General features: G+C 44.5%; 1 protein-coding gene across 1 annotated transcript; it reads left to right on the top strand.

The window, feature by feature from the left end:
• The first annotated feature begins 911 nt into the window (after positions 1-911).
• dusp6 (dual specificity phosphatase 6) lies at positions 912-4,436 on the top strand. The gene is made up of 3 exons (XM_028430987.1): positions 912-1,925; positions 2,119-2,553; positions 3,555-4,436. Exons 1-3 carry the CDS (start codon positions 1,523-1,525, stop codon positions 3,866-3,868), a joined length of 1,152 nt encoding a protein of 383 aa, XP_028286788.1. The 5' UTR covers positions 912-1,522; the 3' UTR covers positions 3,869-4,436.
• Positions 4,437-16,354: the final 11,918 nt, after the last annotated feature.

The raw sequence follows: 16,354 nt of genomic DNA, 5'->3' as shown, positions 1-16,354 counted from the left end.
AAGTGTTTCGCCACAGAATTCCTGGTGTTTATTCACACACTACGGCTTGTTTTTTCACAAGTTATGTTGTTTTCGGGTGGCATTTAATTGTATTATTTAATTTCCGTGCGTAAAAACGCACGAATGCGTAAAAGTAGCATAATCCAACTTTATACAAACACAACCACGCCATTAAAAATAATTATTAGACGAAGAATAATCATTTTAAAAGGTCACACGCTCTGGTTAAAGCTGATGTTGTCTCCCAGCATGGCGCTGATTTGGCACCGGCTGCTGTCCGGTTGACCTCGCAGTATGGAGGCAGGAGAGGGGAGAGTGTGTCTGCGGCTCAAATGGACCTTGTCTAAGCTAAATATCAACTTCTATCATGTTTGCTTTTTTTTTTTTGACTAATCATTCAGACCACCAGGGGTTTACAGGCTGTTGACAATGATTCCCAGCTATTAATGCTATTTTAATGTTTTATCTTATAATATCTTATAATATAATATCGTATATTATAATATATAATATAATATAAGTGTGCCTGTAATATCAAACACTGTGTCCAAACTTTATGATACACCTAATAGTGTAAAGAACAACAAGCGGGCCTGTTGTGTTACTCTGTACTTATCACAGCATTTGATACTTTCCTCTCTCTCTGTCTGAGCTGGGGCCACTCTCTCCCCCTCTCTCCCCCTCTCTCTCCCCCTCTCTCTCCCTCCCTCTCTTCCTTCCTTCTCCCTGCAGTTCTTGTGTTTGTTTGCACTCACTTGATCCGGAGCGGAAATTCCTCTCCGTTTTTGTGAATGACAAACTCATTAACAATTCATCAACACAGGCCGCTCCATCCGGCCCCCGTTTCCAAGGCGACCGACGTTAGGTCTTCTCTGATTGGCCGGCCGACTCAACGTATCCAATGAGACGCCTCCCGTTTGTAGCCATTCAGCAGCCTGGCGCCGCAGAGAGCGCATCGAGCCAGAAGAGCCTGCATGCAGAGCGTCTATTCACACCGCAGAGCAGAGACACGGGGGACAGGCTGCATCCGCAAGGCACAAAACAAACGGACATAACCCGCAGTGTTAGCGGCCACAGATCGGCCCCAGTGTCCCGCCTTTCCACTCTGGATCTCCGAGTAGGAAGATAAAGGAGGAAGCGCTTTGGTCCGTGGAGTTATATAAGTGCAGGGGAAGCGTCAGCCTCGTCGCAGGGCCGGTGTGACTCATTGATAAATAACTCGGGCTCTCCAACCAGATGCATGAATGAGCGCCTGTGTAGACAACCAGCAGTCGGGAAATTTGTGAAGTTGAGCGGCATTGAGATCGATTGTTGTCGTCCTGACGCACAGGAGACACTGCAGGACGTTCGGAGTGAGAATTTATCTGTCGGATTTTGACTTTTTTTGGGGAAAGCGCTGTTACTAAGGGGCCTCCAAGCAGCGGAGCGGACTGAGAAAGAACCAGATTGTGTTTTTGTGCGTGCCGCTGCAGCCAGGAAGCTCCCCCGCTTTTCCAAAAACATTTTGTACTCCTGCTTATAAATGCTTGACAAGCTCAAGCCCGTCGTCCAGCTCGACTCGGTAATGGCGATCAGCAAGACGGTGGGCTGGCTCCGGGAGCAGCTGGAGACGCGCAGGGACGGCCTGCTTGTGATGGACTGCCGGGCCCAGGAACTGTACGAGTCTTCGCACGTCGAGACGGCGATCAACGTGGCCATACCGAGCCTCATGCTCCGCCGGCTGAAGAAGGGCAACCTGCCCGTGCGGTCGCTGCTCTCCAACGGAGAGGACCGGGAGAGGTTCGTGCGGCGGTGTAAGACGGACACCATCGTGCTGTACGACGAGTACAGCCGGGAGTGGAATGAGAACGTGGACGGGGGCTCCGTGTTGGGTCTGCTGCTGAGGAAAATGAAGGACGAAGGCTACAAGGCCTATTATCTGGAGGGTGAGTGCTGTTCATTCACATTTTCGGGGCCCGTGGTGGCTGCTGTTCATTCACACGCATGTTTTTGCGCAAAAGGAGACTTTGGATGTCTGCAGCATATAAATAATGGCTTAGATAAATAAAATAAAATGAACTATTTTATGAAAAGACTGTACATGTATTGACTGGATCTATGTTCTATTTTTTTCCCCAGGTGGCTTCAGTAAATTCCAAGCTGAGTATCCCACCCTGTGCGAGACCAACCTGGATGGCTCCTCCAACACCAGCTCCCCCACTGCCCAGGTGCTGGGCCTTGGCGGGCTGCGGATCAGCTCGGACTCCTCGGATATAGAGTCTGACATCGACCGGGACCCGAGCAGCGCTACGGATTCGGACGGTAGCCCTCTGTCCAACCCGCAGCCCTCCTTCCCGGTGGAGATCCTGCCGCACCTCTACCTGGGCTGCGCCAAGGACTCCACCAACCTGGACGTGCTGGAGGAGTACGGCATCAAGTACATCCTGAACGTGACTCCTAACCTGCCCAACCTCTTCGAGAACGCAGGAGAGTTTAAGTACAAGCAGATCCCCATCTCGGATCACTGGAGCCAGAATCTCTCACAGTTCTTCCCAGAGGCCATCAGCTTCATTGGTGAGTAATCCAGAGTGCACACCAGCAAACTATTAACCCTGCAGAGGCCTGGCTTGTTTACATGTAGATTATTTTTTTTATTATTGATAAGACAAATGTGTAACGTTTGGGGTAGACTCAGATAGCCGTTGGTATAATCTCATTATTTTGATATGTGTTAATGCTGCCAGGAAGTGTATTGTGCAGCTGAGATTAGAGGAGGTGTCCCTGGCTGCTGTCTTATCAGTCAATCAGGCAGGCACACACAGAGCAGGCAGATTAAGGGCATTGTGTTGCAGCAGAGGAACACAAGTCTGCCTCTGATGGTGCACAGGCCCAAATGCACTGTGTACAAATGATTTGACTTCAATGGAAGACATCCTGGCCTATCTCTTGTCCTGGGGCTTGTGTAATTGCAGCACAAAGGGCGACGTTGAAACAGGAGAATGGATGGGGGGGAAGAATGAGCGAGGGGAGGGAGGTAATTTGAGCGCAACAGGAAGGAAGTGGCATTGAAAGTAATCTAGGACATGGCACTGGCCCCCCCTCCTCCCTCCCTCTCTCTCTCTCTCTTCTTCTTCCTCCCTCCACATTACAAAAGGAGCCATTTACAGGCCCTGTTGACATCCTGTTCGCCTTGACAGGGTGCCCTCATGACTCCTACGTTTACACGCCCAAATGGCACCATTGTCGGAGCAGCCCTGGCGAGCGGAAGAATGGTTTAATAGACCGTAATAGTCAATTTCCCAGCCGGCTACTCTAGGCCAAAACGAAAGAATGTCAACTCTGTTTATGTGCAGTGCTGTTTTGTTGACTGTCACGGCTGGGAGATAGTCAGGATAATAACTTCCGCTGCTCCCCCTCCCTGGATCTGTTCCAGCTTGACTCTAATGTCACATTAAATTATCAATTAGTTGCTTAAGAGAAGCAAAAACAGCAAACATCCAGTGCTTTGGAAGTGTTTTCTGCTTGTTGAAACCTGGTCGATAACCTTTCCGCCTTTCTCTCTCGCTCCCTTTCAGATGAAGCTCGGGGCCAGAAGTGCGGCGTCTTGGTCCACTGCCTGGCCGGCATCAGCCGCTCGGTGACCGTGACCGTGGCCTACCTGATGCAGAAGCTCAACCTCTCCATGAACGACGCATACGACATCGTCAAGATGAAAAAGTCAAACATCTCGCCCAACTTTAACTTCATGGGCCAGCTCCTGGACTTCGAGCGCACCCTGGGGCTGAAGAGTCCATGCGACAACCGCATGGCGCCCCCAAGCCAGCAGCTCTACTTCACCACCCCGACCAATCACAATGTCTTCCAGCTGGACCCCTTGGAGTCCACGTGAGGTCCGCTCGTCGCCAGCCCTCCCTTCTACTTTGCTGGGCCTCCTGTTCATGCAAAGCTGCAAAAAAAAATCTTTTTTCTGTCGTCCGCTGTGTACGACGTTATTGATACAGCTGGTTTGAGGCGACAGCTGCCGAGCGTGGTTACTGGAGGGCCAAAGCTGTCTGGCCAAGACGCAGCTGCTGTTGACTAAATGAGGAGAGACAGTGAAAGAGACAGACAGAAGAGAGTCATTTAAAGAGTGCAACTACTTTCTACAATCATATTCCACTGTCGGGACTCTTGAGGTCTTTTCTCTCTTTTTGTCATTGTGTCTGAGGAAACTTAAAGTGACTTGTTGGACAGTTCTGTGTCATGCTTCAAAGTTCCTAGGCTGGTGTGCCAAAGAGATGTGATTGTTCAATCTTGGACAGATGAATTTTTGTATATTTGTTTTGGGGTCTAGCACTGGTTTCACCCCTTTCCCCAGGACGTCAGGGTGCGTCGTCTCCTTCATCTTCTGTGAAGACTTGCCTGCGTGGGGTTGAAGCACCCTGGCTTTAGAAGGCACACAATAAACTGGACTCGATTTTACATTTGTGGAGTCTTTTCAAAACATTTATACATTGTGTATATATCTTAATATAAAAGACAGTAAAAGCCTTGCTCTAGTGTATACCCCTTTGGAACCAGTGGGTACTGAAGATTCTCTTTGTTTCATATTCTACTTTTATGTAAACTGATCAGTATGTTTAAAGTTGATTTATGCCAAAAAAAAATCAAGTAGGCTTTTCAAGAATTGTGCAAAAATGTGTACATGTGTAACATATATACATATATATATTCGCTTTATGTGTGAATTCAGCCGACCGGCCTTGTTTTTGCACCCGCCCTGTCACAAATCAAAGTCACCTTGGTTGTTTGCCTTACTTTTTGAAGGTTTGTAATGTACATTAGCCTTCAGAGAAATGTTTATTTTTTAACACAAAAAAAGCCAACCAAACCCTTTTCATTTGGCGCTAGCTGCTGAAGCAGCTTTGGATCTCTGAAGGTTAATGTTAGTAAAGGGTTAATGTCTCTTCAGGGAAAAAATGAAATGCAGTTTATATTTGTCAAAATCAGAGAAATGGAATCCAGAGCTTTGGAGGGTTGTGTCACCCCCTCCTCCCCTCCCTCACCCCTCCATAGAGAAGGCCTCTCTCCAGAGGAAGCCATCGCGGCAACCTCTGCATGCCCCCCCCCCCCCCCCCCCCCCCCCCCTTCACACTCCTCTTACGAATGTAAAGAAAAGATAAGTTATTAATAAATTGCTATTTTGTCTACACTCTGTGCTTCTGCTGCCTCTCATTCCCTTCGACACGTTTGTTTGGTGTTTTGTCTGCAGGAGCAAGTTTATGTAAGCATCTCCTCGCCCGCAGTACAGTCGAGTGTTAACCAGCAGGCCGAGTCACGACAACAAAAACAGTCGCCATGATTCATGAGGCCCTTCGCGGAGATCTCACTTTTAACCGTTAACTACAGCACAAACTCCCACTTTGCTTTCCAGCTTAGAATCAGCATGTCCTGTCACATGAGGCTTGTGTAACTTGGGTGTCACGCACACACTGTTCTCTACGACAATCACAAAGAAAATGTGTAAAGTGATTCCAGTCACGATGCATATACAGTCTGACTGGTTTTTCCAGGTGCTGGTCTGCAGTGCAGGGCACTGGGTTCACACAAACACTCACTGTTCCCTCCCTGAAGGCGGAGCTTGCTCTGCTCACAGCAAAACAAAAAGTACCTGGATTCTTTGTTATATGACGGCGAGAGCGGCGCATACCTGCTGGGACCTGGAACTCTTAGGAGAAGATGATCCTCATGGTGCAGGTGAAGAAGCAGAAGCTGAGTGTTCTCATGCAGGCAGCGACTTGTTTTGTGTGCTCTGCATTCCCACACCAACAGCAGTGTGTGTGTGTGTGTGTGCAAAACAACATCTGTACATTGAAGATACAATTTCAAAGGATGTCTTATAGCTTATGTTGTCCATCATTTTTAGGGGTTGTTGTGCAGCATCCAAACACTGCACACCAGCCAGGGAGAATTTAGGATAACAAAGACACCACACCGGCTCCACCTCAACAACAAAATCTGCCTCCTATAGAAGTGCAAACTCTTCTTGGCTGCATCTGTTTGGACAAAAGCGATTTCTAAATCGGACCAGCATCATGATGGTTCATTTGGGAACCTTATCTTACATGTTGGTTTGCAGCCAGCTTGGTGTCGCGTCTCTTGAAACACAAAGCTACCAGAATGCACTGCATGGCTGCTTACACAGGCGATGAATGGGAAGAGTTTAATAACAAATACTCAAGGGCTCAACAATACAAGCAACATCCAGCACAACTCCAAGCATCACATTCATAAGCTGTAAGAGAAGGCTTCCACATGTCCAGCCTGTACTCCAGGTACATACAGATCTGACACTGTTTTCTCTGGAGTCTGGTCAACTCTCCTGCAAATCTGCTTGTTTAGAAACACTTTCCAAAACCTTTCAAAAGGCCTACGATACCTCACCTATGAGAAAACTAGACATGTGATCAAATCAAATGTACTATTTACATTTGATTTCTTAACCTGAAGATTAGCAGAAAAAACACACAGAAACCTTAAGAAAAGGACATGCAGATCTTGTCTGGCTCTGCTGAAGAAATGATATGTGGTACATTAGAAATAAATAGACAACACAAGCTGAAGAGGAGCCTTGTTTTTTTGAAAGGTTTAAAGTGGGAATACAATCTGGCCTGTAGCCGAACAAAGTGAGTGAATCATTGGCTATGTAACAAAAAACTGGACCTGCAAACTCCTGACGCAAATGATTTATAAAAAGACTCTTACATATCAGGAGGTGCCAGCTTTCCCTTCTGTGTGGCCACTTTTTCCAGTGCAGGTAATGTTTCCACTCATTCAAAACCAGCAGGAAAGTGAGGTGTCTCCACAAAAAATGTGCACGTCCAAGGGCCAGAACACAAATCACTGTGTAGATATATCATATCACATAAGTATCACCATCCATTTATATATATATAGATATATATTTAGACATTTTTCCTTTTCTTGAGTTAGCTTTAGGGTCATTTTAAGGGATTTGGCAGTTTAACACATGACGCACATGATGCACAGTGACAGCATCAATATCAGCCATGGAAGGACTGCTCAGATCTTGCACTAGTGAATTAAAATAAATAAATAAATTGTAATTAAAACCTAGATAAATCGCATATATATATATATATATATATATATATATATATATATATATATATATATATATATATATATATATATATATATATATATATACGTATATATATATGTGCACGGCTTATTTGTGTATATATATATACGCAAATAAGCCGCGCACACAGTAAGATAGTAGTTGTTGTTGTCATGGCGCTGTTATGAACCACGTAGAGGAATGCTACGTAATCACGCACAGCAGGTGTTCCACGTGACTCCTGCCATTCTGACGCGTTACATAACCGCAGCTCTGACCGCAGCCACAGCTGTTAATTATGCTAATCAGCATGATAAAGAGTTTATCAGCACATTTAAAGACTTGCAGAAGGTAAATAGTTATTCGTTCATACGTTACTTTGACTTTGAACCTTTTTCAATAATCAATATGTAGATGCTAAGCTCGCAGTTAGCCTGCAAGCAACGTTAGCAGCACTAGTTGCATTAGCAATTAAAATGGATTAAGGTATTGTGGCTGTGTGCGTGTTTGTGCTTGTAAACGCATGTAAAGGACTTTTACACTTGAGAAGTGACTTTACCTTAGGTGTTGTGTGTTTTGTTAAAAGACAGGACCTGGACACACACACCTTGGACTTGTCGGTGCTTAGCAAGATAACATGTCTGTGTTTCGACGCCATTTTCCAGTTTTTGACGTTTCTTCACCTGCGCATCGCTCAGCACGCTGACTGACAAGAGAGAGGGTGAGTACTGAACTGTTGCCTTTGTACATTTTTGTTTTACAGATGAAGCAGTCTGCGCTTCATGGCCATCGACTCAAGCCTGCTGTGTTTAAATTTAAAGAATATGCTTGGCTACTTGTTATAAATGGTGAGTTTAGGAAACAGAAACTCAGAGTAAACGGAGAAAAGAGGTAAAAGAACACTGATGTTTGGAGGTTGCAGTGAACCTGAGGGAAGGGACAGGGTCTCCTCAGGCTCCCGGATATCATGCATCAAATCTAAACCCAACTATAGCAGAGCCTGGGAAGGCTGTATTCTTAGAAGGGGCTGCTGTGATGTCATGGCAGGTCTGTGATTGACAGATGGGGCCGTGGGTATGTGCGGCATGTCGAGCAGGCCAAGAGGCTCTCATGACTGTTCTTCCTGTCTGTGGCTTGGCCTTTCGTGGCTTTAAATCCAAGGATTAAAGGGCACAGGAAACTACCAGGGCTAATTTTAGACAGGCATGTAGATGGGCTTGGCAGACCCCATCAGCACCTTCATCACCATGGCACAACTGCTGTGACAGGGCAGTCCATACAGGGATTGGGAAACGCATATGGCTGGCTTATGGTTAAGTCGGTCGGCCTGGGCAACATGTGGCGTGGAGTTAAGGGTTGAGTATTGAGAAGCGTAGTGCTGCTGCTCCTGCACAGATAAATGACTTCTAATTCAGGAAGTCCACTTTTAATCCTCAGAACTCCATATCAGTTTTACCTCCTGTTGTATTTTAAGTAAGTATAGGCTTATTTTTCACTGCAGTATAAAGTCATGCATCTCTGAGGAAACAACACAGGCATGGCTGTAAATAGAGAGAACACAAACATGTCGTTTGTGCAGTATAACACAAAAAACTATTGGAAAGATATTTTTTTTTTTACAGAATAATCTGTATTGCCTGTTTATCCAACTTTGCTCTGCTGTTTTTACATTTTCAGGTAGCATCAACTTCAGCAGAACTGAACTACACTGGAGCAGTATATCTGAGATGATTAATAAGTGTTGCATTACTGCTCTGAGTAACTGATAAGGTCATGCTGCATCATCAACATAAACGGAACTTTGACCTCACTGTCACCAGGGTGCTTGCCAAACTTGTTTTTAAATCCACCTACACACATGTTTTTTTTTCCACAGTAGTGTAAGTGAGATCCAGATATCACCATGCTGAATATTGGAATAATAACAGTCCAACTGCTAGTTTGGCCGCAGAATGAGAATGCTCAGCTCTTTGTAGCAGACTCCAGGTGCTTGCTAACAATGCCACCCCTCCAGTTGGAGCAGATAAGTTGCCAGTGCGTGGGGAGATTTTAATTCCAAAAAACAGAGCACAGGCCAGAAAGTAACTTTTTTTTTTTTTTAATAGCCTGAAATCAGCACCTGCACCGGTAATTGTTGAGCCACTGGCACCAATCGCAGACCTCAGCTATCAAAACCCTTGCTCGCTTCTCCCAACACATGTTGCAGGGTAACATCCTGAAGTGTTGAAAATGCCACATCCGTTGTATGATGGAATATGGACATAACATCCGGCTGTGGGCTCAGTATAGAGCACCGCTGTCCCAGTTCCCACTGGCTTTTTGGCTGTGAAAATAAAGGCAAGAGGTTGTGAGGCTAAACTTGGCGCGCCTGCTAATCCTCTGCTAACGGTTCCTGTCCCTCTTAACCTCAAGCGACAGCGTGTTGACAGCAGCCTCCACCCTCCCCTTACTCCAGCTCTCCCTCCTCCATCCACGCTTCCATCGGCTCCCCCCCTTTCACCCCATCCACCCACCCACCTGTCTCATGTCACATTGCGTCCCCCTCATACACTCCAGCAATTTCCTGTTGCCCTCACAGATCGTGTTACAAGTTCCAAAATTGCAAAGGCACAGACACACAGACACACACACACACACACACACACACACTGCCCACTCACTCACAACCCATAGACATAAAAGGGCACCACAACACTCACTCTCGCATACACACACTCTCTGGCATCCCAGCCACATTATTTCCAATGCCCTGCCAATCCCCACATTCTCATCGCTTACACCATCACACTTTCTGACTCTCTCCTTCTCGCTCTTGCACTCTGGCTGTCTCTCTCTCTCTCTCTCTCTCTCTCTGACCAGATTATTAATCCAGCTCAGGGAACAAGCTGTGACCAAAACCTCATCGGAAGCAACAGATGGACCAGCTCACAAAAAAAAACAACGAAAATGCTTCCTGCCTGTTCTCTCTCTCTCTCTCACACACACAGACCCATCAGTCAATTACACCTCTATAGTGAATAGATATGATAATGTGGATTTGGCCTCAGTCATCTTGTTTTGAGTGTAAGAGGAGGTTAAGCTGAGAGGAAAGTGCATGTTTGGGGAGTTGCTGTGGTGAGAGTAACGGACGTATAGATAGAAAGGGTGTGTTGTGTGTATGTCAGAGACGGTTGTAAAGGTCTGTGAGCTAGCAGGTGGTACGTTTTCTTCTAATTGGACAGCAGGCTGTCTGCTAATTAAAAACCATATTGGAGCTTCTTTTCACAGCTGAGAGCAGTGTGTGTGCACATATGTATGCGAAGTATTGTTGAGATGATGGTTGATGTTGTTAAGACTTTGTGGTTAAAAACTTGTAAAACTTCAGATTAGAGTGGCCTGTCCCTGTAAGGCAGGTGTCATAGAGATCTTTAAGGGTGACTGATCTGGATCCGGTAGGCCAAGGTGAGATCTTAGTGGTGAACTGGTGTTAATCATTTACTAGGGAGTGGGCCATTCATTTTGAAAGTGAGTCATTGACAAGACATTATTACGTGTTATATTATGTGCTGCTAAATGTCCAATTAAAGTGTGTATCACCAAAAATGCTGTTCTGTGATAAACATGTAATCCAGAAGCTGCGCTTTTTCATTTCTACTTTGTTCATAATCACATTCATTTTGGGATAAAACAAAGACAAGACTTTCTGCTTTTGATTCAAGGGCCTGCATTAACCATAAAGGAATTGTAGCTCTTTTCAGATACACACATCAGTGGCTCATAAATAAATTACAAACATAAGGATGCCGTTTAATACTTGGATGAAACTCCTTAGCAGTCGGTGACTAAAGTCTGGAACCCATGGACATGATCAAATACCGAGTTTCCTCCCTTGAGATGCTTTGCAGGACTTTACTGCAGCTGCCTTCAGCTGCTGCTTGTTTGTGGCTCTCTCTGCCTTCAGTCTTGTCTTCAGTAAGTGAACAGCAGTTTTGTGGGCTGAGATCAGGTGTCTTGACTTGTCCAGTGAAGAATCTCCCATTTCTTTGAGAATCTCTTGGGTAGCTGCTGCTGTATGTTTTTGAACATTATTCATCTGTTGTTATAAGTTTGCAGCATTATTCTAGCAGAGTATAGATCTAAAGTTTTCTTCTCTTTCTGCAGAAGTTTTACTGACATTATCAATGGTAAATTAAGCGTTTTGTAGTCTTAGCTGTCTAATAACCTGCATTATGATCAAGGGTTTTATCGGTGGTGTAAGTATGGAACTCAATAGCTGAAGAGACATGATGCCAACTATATCAAACTATATGCCTTAAGTCTGGCTCCAGATTCTGTCATGCCTCACCTCTCCACCCTTCTTTAGTTTCCCGCTCATGTAGGTCACTTGATATCTCCAGCAGCCACGCTCACCTGTTCTCTATTTGCCAATCATCCTGCGCATTATATACAATAGGACCTCAGGTCACACTGTGCCCGGTCATCAGTGCTGCATTTTGACCTTCAGACTATTCTGTGTTCTGGGATAACATTCACATTGTTAAGAAATACTCCCAAAAGTCTGGTCAGACCGCCTGCACAGTTGCTTGTTTTTCTTTCAAAGACAAATGATGCCGATGCAGTGGACCTAGCCATTCTCGCCTCCAATTAGTGTTCAAACCTTTCAGCGCAGTTACACTTGGTTGCAAGGCTAAGGATAGAGTCAGGGGCATAGGAATGCATCACGTCACTGGGCCTCCTCATGGACACAGAGCACTAATGTGTGTGGGTTTCATTAACATGCTTCCCTTACTGTTAAAAATCAGCACTTGTGTCGTCGGGCCCTCCAAACCCACCCACGCCCTCTGGAACTCTGGGAAGGAATGTCTGGAGTAGGGGGGAAGTCAGAATGCAGAGCCTTGTTTTGGAACTGTGTTTTTCTCTCCCTCTGCATGTGTACAGTATAATACAGTGTTCTGTGTCACAGACATTCAGCCCACGCAATTTCCACAGCATGTGATTTCTGTGAAGTACCCCACAGGTGCTGAAGCTTTGCTCAGAGGGTAATTAAATCTGTGTTGGCGCAATGTCTGTGTTCAATGCAGGGCTGTTTTGGGGCTTGCCTTTAATCGATAGGTGAGTGGAAGAATTAGGGGCTGACCATAGGCTGCAATCGACTTGGGCAACTGTAGTGAGTACTATAGCCTCACTTTATGGGGTACCTGCTCTATCAGGTGAACCATCTGGATGCTGTTTTTTTATTGCACAGCAGCAGAACAGTGGAGCATTTTGTTGTTCCTCTGTTAAGCTTCTGAGGCAGTTAACAAAGCCTGCTGTGACTGCTGCAGTAAGACAGAATGATGCGCTCTAAAAGCATGCACTGTGGTGGCATTTCGCCTGCTTTGTTTGAAGTTTGTGAATAAGCAAAAGGTGAGCGAACAAGGAATTAAAGAGGGGGTCTTCAGTGGAGTTTTATATCTCAATCTCTGTGTGAAAGAAGCTTTTGAAAACAACTCATAACCCGAGTGTGAGCTCCCAGAAATTGACGATTGTTGGATGATATATATGCTAGCCACTTGTCCAGTGCTACTTTTTCCTCTCTTGCTGACCTTAGGGTAGAATTCAAATGCAAACTATTAATACTATGAATGTTTGCGAATGGTTCTAAAGCTATCGTGTTTCTAATTTAGTACATAGGTGACAGGATGCTGCCAGAAATCAGTCAAATCTATGACAAGCTGTGAGACCTTGTGACCAAAATAGTTCAGATGTTCAGAAATGGTGCAGTACTCATCTTTTTCTTGACAGCATTGCAGGAGTGGTCTAAATTTGTATAGATAGATCCTCAATACTCTGCCATCACAAACCACAGAAACCTCACCTGACAAGCTTTACTGTCAGTGGGGTGGGTGGAGGAAAGTTGGTGTATATACATGAATGTCTTGAAAACACCCACGTTCCTGTTCTGCAGCCCCCCATCTCCCAATGTGATCCATGTGCAAATCAGATGGATTTGCAGGGTGCTGATATAGCTGGCTGTCAAGTGCTGCACGTGCCACTGAGAGCTGTCCCAGATACGGGCAAAGCAACAGGGGAAAACATCCGATTTTCATGGTTTATATCGTAATAGGCTTTTGCTGTCATAGGCATCTGAACGGAACCAGCCTGGATGGTTAGAGGAACCACTGAGGCTCCAGTTTAGCAACCTGATTATTACATATCAACAAAGAACAGAAACAGGAAAGAAATCTAGGCAGACACATCAGCAAATTAATGCTTCGTAATTATTGATGGGGTTTAACTGTCCATCAGGCTTACAGGGACAGAAGTGATGCATTCAAAACATGACAAAGAACAGACAATAATGATATAAAACCCCACCCCCCCAAAAAGAAATTCTGCTAAAACACAAAAATATGTTTGAACATACTTTAATATTCGGCATTTTATCATTGACTCTATTGTCTGAGGCTGTGATCCTTGCACCAGGCTGAAAACGCCAACGCCTGCAACTTCAACCTTTAACTTCACTGTGAGTCAGACTGGAGACTTATGAAACCTTTCCTTCAAAAACTATCTTTGGCTCCTTCATAAACCTTGAATCAGCGTGTCCTTCCGCCCATGCAGCCTCTACCTGAAGAGACGACAATGATATTTCTATTATTGCTCTGTAGGAGAGTGAGATATAAAAGAGTGAAGGAGACGGGGAGAGCCACAGAAAGGAGAAGCGGCGGTTGACAAAAGGCGATCTCAACGGCTGTGATTCATCCGCGCTGTCTCCATTGAGCCCACGCAGCCAACTCGAGAGGAGTATAAATAGCCAGTATCATTTAAAAGCTGTTTTAAAAATGACAAAATGGAAGACACAAGGCAAGCAAACATCACATTGCGCCCACACAGGCAGACTTGCTAACCTTTTACCTGCTGCTGATCTCTTTTTTCATTTTGTTGCCTTTATTTGCACTTCAACTGTGTCCTATACCCATGTGGTAAGTGACCACAGTGCAGAAATATGTCAACAGTTTCTACTTTCATACAGTTAATTACAAATATATTTGATGTTAGTAGACAGGATGAGAAAGTCCAACAAGACGTTATATACATTTAATTTGTTTCAGAGCTTCTCTCTTTTTTTAACCTGGCAATATCAATTTCAATATCCTTGTCAAACAATGGGCTTCACAGTGGCTTACTTTCCTCCATTATACTGGAATGGACACTGGAATAGCAGCCAGCATGACTTGGAGACTGTGCACAGCAGTGACAAACATTTCAAATATGTCTGGATGTATGAACAGACAAAATTATCAGCGCCCTATGGAAAAGTCATTCTTTTCCAAATATTTTCCACATTCTGTTTAAGGGAGCAAAAACATTTTTTTTGCCATAGAATTTCCCTTGAGTAGGACTTTTTCACAAAAACCAGCAACTACCATGTTCAAAGTTATTAGCCCCCTTAACTACTGTCTTCTTTGTTTAGGCATAGTACAAATTACTGTTATGCTGGAAGCCCACTGGGTGTGACGTGTGATGGTACGCCCTGTAGTGCGTCTGCACCGTGTTTTTGTCTAGTGCGATGTCGGGTCAAGTGTGGGTGCTCCTGAGTGCCGTCTGTCTGGACCATAGACTTTATGTAAAAATAATTCCTATTCAGTGTATGGGCTGGAAATGCAACCATAACCATATTTTGTAAAAAATAATATGTCAAATCTTCCTTTTTTTTCTCTGAATGTTTTCTTTACAGTGTGGTGATTTTAGATCTTTCCCACTGTTCCTCTTGTTCTCCTGCCCCACTTTTAGTGAAACTATAATAGTATCCTAGTCAAGAGCTCCCTCCTGTTTCTTGCCAGTTTGGCTGTGTTGCTTCCCATCATCAGAGTCCGCCCACGGCAGGTTGTTGGCACATTGAGAAGCAGGAAGTGGAAGTGGGTGATTAAGGCAAATCCAGGGCCTGGCTGCCCAGTGGATCTAGCCCAGGTATGAGTAATACTGCTGACACCACTGTGCCACTTCAGGGACAGAACAGGGAGGGGGGAAAAGAGCTAATAAGGGAGACAGTGGGAGGAAATGGCGCTTCATCACTTCAGAATCTCACTTCACCAACTACTGGGTGATAAACAGAATGCTTCACAGGACTGTTGACATCCACCAAAATAGGCACAATACTCATACAAGATGCTACTGTTGTTGCTCTTGTTTCATAATAAAAACAATAACTTGATATTTCTGGCTTCTTACACCTTTAGTGTTATTTTGGCAGTAATAATAAGTCATCTGGCAAAAGAGAGACTTGCTAAAATGACAAATACAGAGTGTGAGAAACAGTAATTAAAAAAGTTTAAGCAGCAAAGATTGTGCTGGCTCGCAGTGGTAGGTGAGTGGGTTTAATTGCTACTCGGTTATAAGCATTCCAGATAAATAATTATGAATACACTGGTTAATTAACAATATGTTGTCAGCTAGGCTAGGCTTACCATGATCATGTTAGTCATACATTTTATGAGGCATTGGCAGTCACATAAAAACATGTAGAGAGAAGACGGTAAATGTAGAAGCAAAATGTACAAACCGAGACAAATAAATGACCTTGAAGTGAGTCCATGTGCTGAGAAGAAATCTGTCAGCCGTCTCTCACTTCTTGTCGTCTGTGCTGTACTTGAGGCTTTTGCTCGAGTGTTTCTATCCTCATTCACCTCACATTATCTCTGCTGTTACATTCACAGAAGGGCTAAAAATGTGTCTCTCTCCTCTTAGACACGTTGTATTTCTGTGTCAGGCCAACAGTGTTTGATATAAATCGCATTATATTCCACCATTAGCCAGCTGATACTTAAAATGTCCTTGGTCTAAATGAACCCTCGCCTGCTGCCGGTGAATGGGAAGAGAGAGGTGAATAGAAGTTGTTATTTGCCTGTCATTTTCAAAATAGAGTCTTTTTTCAAATGTAGGTCAGCTGCAGTGATGCACAGGTAGTTATTGCTTTTTTCTGAGCTGCTGACTCTTTCTCCAGATACAGCTTACAATGTTTATTCTCTCAAATATGCTTATCACAGTGGTGCAGTGGTGTGTCTTTACCATGTTATCCAGAAAACGCTGTTGCTATAACAAGTCAAAAAGATCTACCTACATTAAAAATTGCTTAAAGATCTTGTATTTACAGTAAGAGCTCTCACTCTGATCATTTAAACTCCTACAAACATACCTAAACACACAATGATGCAAGCGATCAGGAAGAAGTGGGACAGTGTGTTCTAAAAGATCTTTGCAGCATGATTTTTTTGCTGAATGGCCCGTGAT

Source organism: Parambassis ranga, chromosome 19 (assembly GCF_900634625.1).
Source record: "Parambassis ranga chromosome 19, fParRan2.1, whole genome shotgun sequence".
NCBI lineage: Eukaryota > Metazoa > Chordata > Actinopteri > Ambassidae > Parambassis > Parambassis ranga.
Note: the sequence above shows the minus strand (reverse complement) of the source record. Positions and strands in the feature narration are given on the sequence as shown.

Coding starts and splice junctions, on each gene's coding strand:
- dusp6 (XM_028430987.1), top strand. CDS start 1,523: ATGCTTGACAAGCTCAAGCCCGTCGTCCAGCTCGACTCGGTAATGGCG. Junction 1,926..2,118: donor CAAGGCCTATTATCTGGAGG/GTGAGTGCTGTT, acceptor TTTTTTCCCCAG/GTGGCTTCAGTAAATTCCAA. Junction 2,554..3,554: donor AGAGGCCATCAGCTTCATTG/GTGAGTAATCCA, acceptor GCTCCCTTTCAG/ATGAAGCTCGGGGCCAGAAG.